The 7,805-nt window shown below is 44.9% G+C and overlaps 1 protein-coding gene across 1 annotated transcript; it reads left to right on the forward strand.

The window, feature by feature from the left end:
* The first annotated feature begins 1,230 nt into the window (after positions 1-1,230).
* sost (sclerostin) lies at positions 1,231-6,580 on the forward strand. Its single transcript, XM_041066536.1, has 2 exons — positions 1,231-1,593; positions 4,409-6,580. The coding sequence occupies exons 1-2, from the start codon at positions 1,344-1,346 to the stop codon at positions 4,816-4,818; spliced, it is 660 nt and encodes a 219-aa protein (XP_040922470.1). The 5' UTR covers positions 1,231-1,343; the 3' UTR covers positions 4,819-6,580.
* The last annotated feature ends 1,225 nt before the right edge of the window (positions 6,581-7,805 follow it).

A 7,805-nucleotide genomic window follows, 5' to 3' on the forward strand; every position in this document is an offset into this window, starting at 1 on the left:
CTTAATTCCAACAACAACACAGATCCGCTGTCTCACTCATCACGCTCGCTCTCAGGCCAAAGTGACTCCTCTGTTCTCTCCTTTTTGTTCTCCTCTCCTCCCTTTTCCCTCTCAGATCATCTCCTCTCACCTTTTCTCTCACCTCCCTTCTTCTCCTCACCTCCTCATGTACCCTTCTCTTAACCTCCCCTTCCCCTGTCTTCCCTCCCCCCTTCCTCTCCTCTCATTCTTTCCCCTCTCTATCTTACCCTCTGCTGTCATTTCCCTTCTCTCACCTCCTTTTCTCTCCCATTTCTCTGCTATAATTTTTTCCTAATCTCTTTTCTCCTTCTTTCCTTCCCCTCTATTCTCTTCATCCCTCCTTTCATTTTCTCTCCTCTCATCTCCCTTTGTTTTCTACTCCTTTTCTATCTCCTCTGCTCTCCCCTTATATTTCTGTCTCTCGCCTCCCACTTTTTCTCTGACTTCTCCCCTCATCTTCTCTCCCATCTCTTCTCCTCCCCTCTCTTCTTGACTCCTTCTCCTCTCCTCACATTTTCCCTCTATCTCTCCATTTTCCACTCCTCTCCTGTCATAAAAAGATTTCCCCTCCTCTATTCTCAATTTTTTCCTCTCCTTTATTTTCTTTATCTTTCCTTCTCATTCTCCTCCTGACCTTTTCCTCTCCTTGCCTTGCACTTTCCACCTCTCCTCCATTTTCTCTCACTCCTCTCTTTTACTTTCTTTACCTCTCCTCACCTCTCTTCCTACTCTCATTCTATTTTGTTCCTCTCTCACCTTTTCCTTGTCTTCTCCCTTTCCCTCTCCTCTCCCTTTAATTTTCCCTCAGTTTTTCCTCTCCTCACCCATTTTTTTCCTCTTCTCACCTCCCCCTTTCCCTCTTATTCTACTCCTGTCTTCTCTCCCACCCCCACCTCACCTACTCTTATCCTCTCCCCTATTTTCTTCTCACCTTTTCCCTCCAGCTTCTCCCTTTCCTCTCATCTCCTCTCACTTTCTGCCTCTCCTCTGTTTTCCTCTTCAGTCCCTTCACTCATCTCCTCTCTTCTATTTTCTTTTCCTCCCCTCTCCTCTCCTCTCCTCTCTTTGCGCACGCATCCAAACCTCTCCCCTCTCAGTTTCTCAATGAATCTTTCGCCCAGGTTCAACCCCTCCCACTTCGTGTAAGCGCTTAATTGTCAGCCTTGACGAAAACTTGCGTAGGCTTAAATACCGTGTGCGCCTCTTGCACTGAGGGTGAAACTGACCAACCTGTCCAAGCGGGCATCTCTTCTGCGTGTGTGCGGTTTTTTTTTATTCGTACTTCTGCGCTTTGGTTTCATTTGTGCCGCCGACCGAGAAGCATGCAGGTGTCTCTGGCCCTCCTCGTCTCCAGCTCGGCGCTCCTGCTGCTCCAGGGATGCTGCACCGCTGTGAAGGGATGGAAGGTACTAAAAAATGATGCTACGGAGATTTTACCGGAGTACAGTGAAAACACTCGGACACCCCAGGAGGCAACGCTACAGGCGAACAACGGCAGCAACAACAGCAACAGCAACACAATGAATAACAGAGCGAAAAACGGTGGAAGAGCTGCAAACACAGTCTCCTACAGTGAGTATTCTCTTAAGTTCAATTAATTAAATCTTTAACCGTTTTAAAGTGTAAAATTTTACAGTTTCGATGTGTTTAGAAACAGTGGGAATTCAAAGCAGCATCTTAATAATTAATTGTGTGTATTTCCGAAATGATTTTAAAAGCTCCGTAATTTTTATTTTTACCTTTATCTGGGGCCTGATGAGTAAACACGGGGACACCAGCATCAGAGCAAGATAAACAGGTATACATACATTTAGACAACGTTTCAGGTCGAGTCAGTAAAACCTTATAACAACGACCACATAATAATCGTAATAATAATATTTAAGTATCAGTAAGCCCAAAGGCAATGTATACTCTTAGACAGTTTATTTTTAAGTTTAGGATGCTTTGTCTTTCTAAAAAGTAAAATGTTCTTTTAACAGATTAAATGGGCTGATTTCAGTATTTACTGGGATTGTGGTTCAGTGGTTGTGCGCACAGGTTGTCCTGCCACAGATGTTTAAGGAACCTTCATTTAATGTCTCATAATTTAAAGAGTTTACCTGTTCTTCAGTTTTGTTCTTTTGATTTTGTCCTAGGTTTCATTATAAGATCGTTTGACCTTTACAGACATTTTAAAAATTGCATCTTGTAACAGAACCACAGGATTTGTGGAACCCAGGCCGTGGATCTGACTTTAAAACGCAGATAAACAACCAGCCTTTTTTATCTCACTTCATTTTCACACTGATTCCCTGATTAAGAGCAGCTCCGCTGTGTGGGAAGGGTGTTTTCTTGCTTAATCCGTTGCCAAAGTTGAGGGTGATGAGAGCGGCGCGCACACACATTCTTGTGGTCTCTTTCCCTACACAATCTGAAGTGGAGCATTCAGAGAGACATCAGGGCGTTTTTTTTTTTTTTCACATTGTCTTCCAGGTTATTTCCTTCTCTCTTTATACTATTAGTCAAGCTCTACTTACGCCATAACTATTTGATTGCAACAACATGTCTCCCAAATAGAAAAACCCTACAGTTTGTTCTTCGGAGGATGTGTTTTAGGGGTTTTGAAAATTGCTTTTTAAATGCAACACTGCCTTTGACAATCATTCCCACCTGTGGCCAGTAAAGGTTGCATGTTCTGATTGAGCAGTGCATGTAGGATAATCTCACGCTTGCTCTCATGGATTCAAGATGGGTGGTGCAATATTCTCACAGCTTTGCCATCGTTTAATCATGGCCACTCAAAATGGGAGATCAGAGAGGAAGATGATTGATTACATTAGAAGAGTAAAAGCTGACAATGGGGGAATTAGCATGTCAGAGTCTGTTAGTGTGACTGATTTTTGCCCGTTGAGGGTATTAACACCTCAGGAGACGGGATGAGAAACCAGTAAAGCAGCAAATCCACATCTTGAGTAACACCATGTTTTACATTACTTTTTATTTATTTTTTTATTAGTGTCCAAAAAAGGGATGGAAAAATGCGTCCTCCTTGTTTTCATATGGATAAGCATCAATATGTGTTGGTTTCACACAGGGAGACAGAAATCTCATGGATTATTTTCTCCGTCCGCCTCTTAGCTGCTCGTCCTGGGACGGCTTCTCATGGTCCCTGTGGGGTCACAGCAGAGGCTTTGACCACTGCCTGGCCTCCCTCCAGTCCTCTCCCAGGGCTTGTCTCTCACTGCCTGTGGAGAAGAACAGCTCACGCAACTGTACAGTAGTCTAGTGTGCGATCCCCCTCTTTTTTTTTTTTTTTCCAGGCCACCCTCATTAGTAATGTTTTCTTCAGGCTGACAGTTTAGAGGGGAACAGGAAATGTGAGGGGAAAGACAGAGCGGATTAAAACACACGACGACGCTCGATGACCAAAACAACCTGACTTCTTGGGATACGGTGAAAATTGGTATAAACCTCTACCCGGTGCGTCCTGTAGACACTGTGTACAACTGCGGTCCCTTCAGCGGCGGCCACAGAATAACACTAGATCAGGTTCTCATGGGGAGGAAAAAAAAAAAGAAGTCACCTCACATAAATCCTTTGTTCAGCCCTTTTTGCAAAGAAAGCCACAGAGGAAAACAGATCCCTCGCTGAGCGTATCATTTCTTAACCGACAGTTCCTTTGCCCCTTTTTTACACACTGCTTGTAAAAAAACATGGGACAATAACTCATGCATACGGCTGTTAAAAAGCTGTGGCTGAAATATAGGATTACAGGCTGAGCGTGTTGTCTCAGATCAGTCTGGCAGATGTCCAGTTTGTTCAGAATTGTACAGTTGCAGCACTGCCTTAAAATAACCAGACAGCTATTTACTCTTCCATCACCACATACATTTCCTGAGGGCCAACGCTGTGTGCCAGCTTTTTCTTCCAGCCCAAACCTCCATTAGGTTTGATTGAGCTGTTTAATGGCCCTCTGGTCTGGATTTGCTATCAGCTGATTGCTGCCAGCTGGATTTCTTTGTCAATCCCCGTCATCAGCTAATGATCAGACCATGAATCAAATTCAGAAACTCTGATTTGATCTCACTGGCTTAAAACTTCACTTAAATGCACAAATTGTTGTATTAAGTTGAATTTATGAAAGAGAATTTTTCGGTTGCACTTTTGTGTTTCACACTGTGTCAAATGAAAATGAAATGTTGCTGCCTGCTCAAGTTTTTTTTCTTTTCTTTTCTTTTCTTTTCTTTTTTTTTTTTTTTGAGTTCAGAAATTTGCACGTACTGGACTAAGACACAGCTGCAGCACTGAAGCGGTTAACCTGTCCACTCCAGTGCGCGGCACTTCAAAGTGTTTATTTTGGGCTGAAGCCATGAGTGTAACTGTGATATCCTGCTCTTCAACCCAGGTGCCTCAGAGCTGAGCTGTAGGGAGCTGCGTTCCACCCGTTACATCACCGACGGATCTTGCCGCAGTGCCAAACCTGTCAGGGAGCTGGTCTGTTCGGGCCAGTGCATGCCAGCGCACCTCATGCCGAACTCCATCGCCCGCGGCAAGTGGTGGAGGAGCAGCGCCTCGGACTATCGCTGCATCCCGGCACACTCCCGGACACGGAGGATCCAGCTGCAGTGTCCTAATGGCAACACTCGGACTTACAAAATCCGCGTGGTCACCTCCTGCAAGTGCAAACGCTTCAGGCCCCACCACAACCAATCAGTGGCCAAGGAGGTGCCAAAGACGCAACGCAACAAGAAGCACAGTCGTTTGTCTCAAGATCGAAAAAAGAACAGCACGCCGCCGATGGGCAACTCGTACTGATGATGCTGTCCAGAATCTAAGGACAGAGACTGAAGCACATTCACACACACACACACACACACACACACACACACACACACACACACACAACACACAAAGCAACAACCCTCCTTTAAACGGGGAGGAGTTGCAAGAGAAATTTCAGAGAGCGAATTCATAAGCTAATTGCTGGGCTGATTTTAAGTCATCCGTCTCTCATTTTTCAGCCACTTGTGAGCATATTTGTGAACTTTGCTTATTTGCATGACAAAACGAGTCAGTGCCAGGGCGTGCCACGACTGTGACTGGTCAGGAGACGTAGTACCGTGACGGACAGTAAGAAACAAGTATCTGATCACCCCAACAGCTCTAAACCGGTCTGGGCTCGGTTCTGTCTTCCACTCAAACAGATTTCATTTAAGCATAATGAGAAGCACTCCCCGAGGCCTCAAGTCCATCTGTATAAACATCCAGCGGATGCAGAGCTACACCGCAACGCAGCCCTGTTTAAAGCTGAGAAGGTGTATCTCAGCTCCAAAGTGGTTGTAATGCATCTCCTTTCGGTTGTGTGCGGAGGAGATGGTGGCAGCTCTGGGGGCTCTGACGGTGGGATGTTGACAGTTTTGGAGAGGCCCTAGCATGTACGGTGGTCCACGCAGCTCCCTGGCAGCCCACTAAAGGCCTCACTCATCATTACAGACCCACAGCACTGCAGCAGCCCCGACCAGGCCTGTCAGTTACAGTAGCGCCTTTCCCACGGCTAGATACAGAGAGTCAGGAGAGACTGGGAGAGAAAGCAGTCTTCTCGGCACTAGCACCACAGGGGGCACTGGGCAATCCTGTGACTCCTCTTAATTACTAAATGAGCCCATTCCTGTGTTAGGACTTGAGTCATAAAAGCCATTTCCTTTAGCCAGTTCCTGTTTGCTGGAATCACATACAAAAAGTGCACATGTGTGTAGGAGGCATCAGAAAATTGTGCGTGGTTGTGTTGTTACCTAGGGGCAGAGCGCTCTCCAACACGCCCACACCGGAATTCCTTTGTAACGGGCCAAATAGAGCAGCGATCAGCCAGCCACAGCCAAAATCCTTCTGTTGTGTTAGCCTGCAAAATCCAAGACACCTCCATTCCTCTCTGCTCCTATTCTGTAAATAGCTCCGACAGGAAAGATAGGATTAAAAATAACCTAATGATAACAATAATTCAGTTTTTATCATTGTATGAACTGCAAAAATCCAACAGGAAGAGGAAGTCCCGATACCCAGTCTGTCAACGCAGACGACACAATCTCCTTCCTCAGCAAGGCCTCAGATGGGACTGAACTTCATGAAGAACATTCACAATGTTTCCACATATTGTCAGTACTCCGTTGTTTTTCCGCTCATATTGCTTCCCGATCTTGGTTGTCTAAACTGTACGGGCAATGTTTGCTTCTTTTTCCGACTTCTATGTTTGAAATAGCAACTGGAAGGGGTTTTTTTTTGTGTGTAAGCCGAGAGCTGTGATGCAAACCTGTGTGGTCTTCTGCAGTGGTGGGTGCCCTCGCGTGACGGGGTGTTGAAGAGGAGCAGGGTTGGAGGGCGGGAGGGCTGTTTTCTACAGACACAAAGAAGGACTCTTATAAAGAATGAACTGCATATTTATTTTTTATTTCCACATTTAAATTATTTATGCAACCTTTTGTAGTAAATGATAGCCATTATTGTCATATAGTATGATAGAGACTTTGGAAATGAAATACTGTACAGTACATGAATAAAGTAAAGGCAGATATATTTGAAAGAACTGGCTTATTTGTTATCATTCACATTGCAAAGTGTTGCCGGTAACATTTTACTTTAACCTCCTATTATAACATTTACAAGCAGTTTACAAACAGCTGTCAAACAGTCATTTTGCCTTTATTTGTACATGCGTGGAAAATCTCCAGATTCAGTGTGTGTGTCTGACGTGTGCACAGAGAAACTCAGGCAATTAGGAAGTTGAGGTTTGCCTCCGTTTGTCTGTGCAGCTTTGCACAAGAGGAGAAATCTTTGGTCTTGAGACCTCCGCTCCGCCACAACACCAACATTTCTTTGTTTGTGAGGGTGGACATGAGCCACAGCCATCATTCCTCTCTGCTTCTCCTCCCTCAAGGCTTCAGGCTTGATGTGCTGCGAGTTTTCAAACGCATCCCTCTTTGCTTCAATAGTGGATGCCTGTCATATCTGGAGCGCACTTGCCAACAGTACTACCAGTGCTCACTGAAATTTAGGACTTGCAGTCAACTGAGAGTTACACAATCCAGGCGCTGAAAATGTACCCAGCTAATTGAGATGTTTATGCAGAACTCTATCTGAGGTTTAGCAAGTGCAAGAGCCCCCTTAAGGAGTCAAATAAACCTATTGTAAACACAAAACAGAAAATTTCTGTAGCAACTGACTGAGAGCTTGTCTTTAGTCGTGCCACTGCAGAACAGTAGATATTAAATTTCACTACATCATCCATAATGTTCAGTCATTATGTCATTTTCAAGCCCTGTTTTCCAAAAAAAAAAAAAAAAGAACAGACGTGCCATGTTTTTACTCAGGCAACTACCATGGAACAAGTTTCCCAAGAAATTCAAGAACACATCCTTAAGAGCGAGTACGTGAGCAGTACCTAAGTAGATTGATGCTGACAAAGCATCTGCCCCGTGTTACCGTGTGCACACACGGCGACCCGCAGGCGACCTTTACGGACCTGGGGAATACTGAGGCGCACCAGAAGTCAGGCGTGATTGATTCCCAACAAATGCAACAAGTCTACGACACTTTGGTGAGGCTGCGATGTAAGTGTCATCGATGAAGTTCTGAATACCAGGTGCAGAAGTCCCTGAGGGCCCCAGCTCTGTTACGAGTGTAAGAAACAGGATTCAATTAGGTACACACAATGCCAAGAGCTCACAAACAATTCCTGGTTGACTCATGGCCTCTATAACGAATATTTATAGAACTGACATACTGACCACAATAAATGATAACTGGCT

Source organism: Toxotes jaculatrix, chromosome 21 (assembly GCF_017976425.1).
Source record: "Toxotes jaculatrix isolate fToxJac2 chromosome 21, fToxJac2.pri, whole genome shotgun sequence".
NCBI classification, from domain to species: domain Eukaryota; kingdom Metazoa; phylum Chordata; class Actinopteri; family Toxotidae; genus Toxotes; species Toxotes jaculatrix.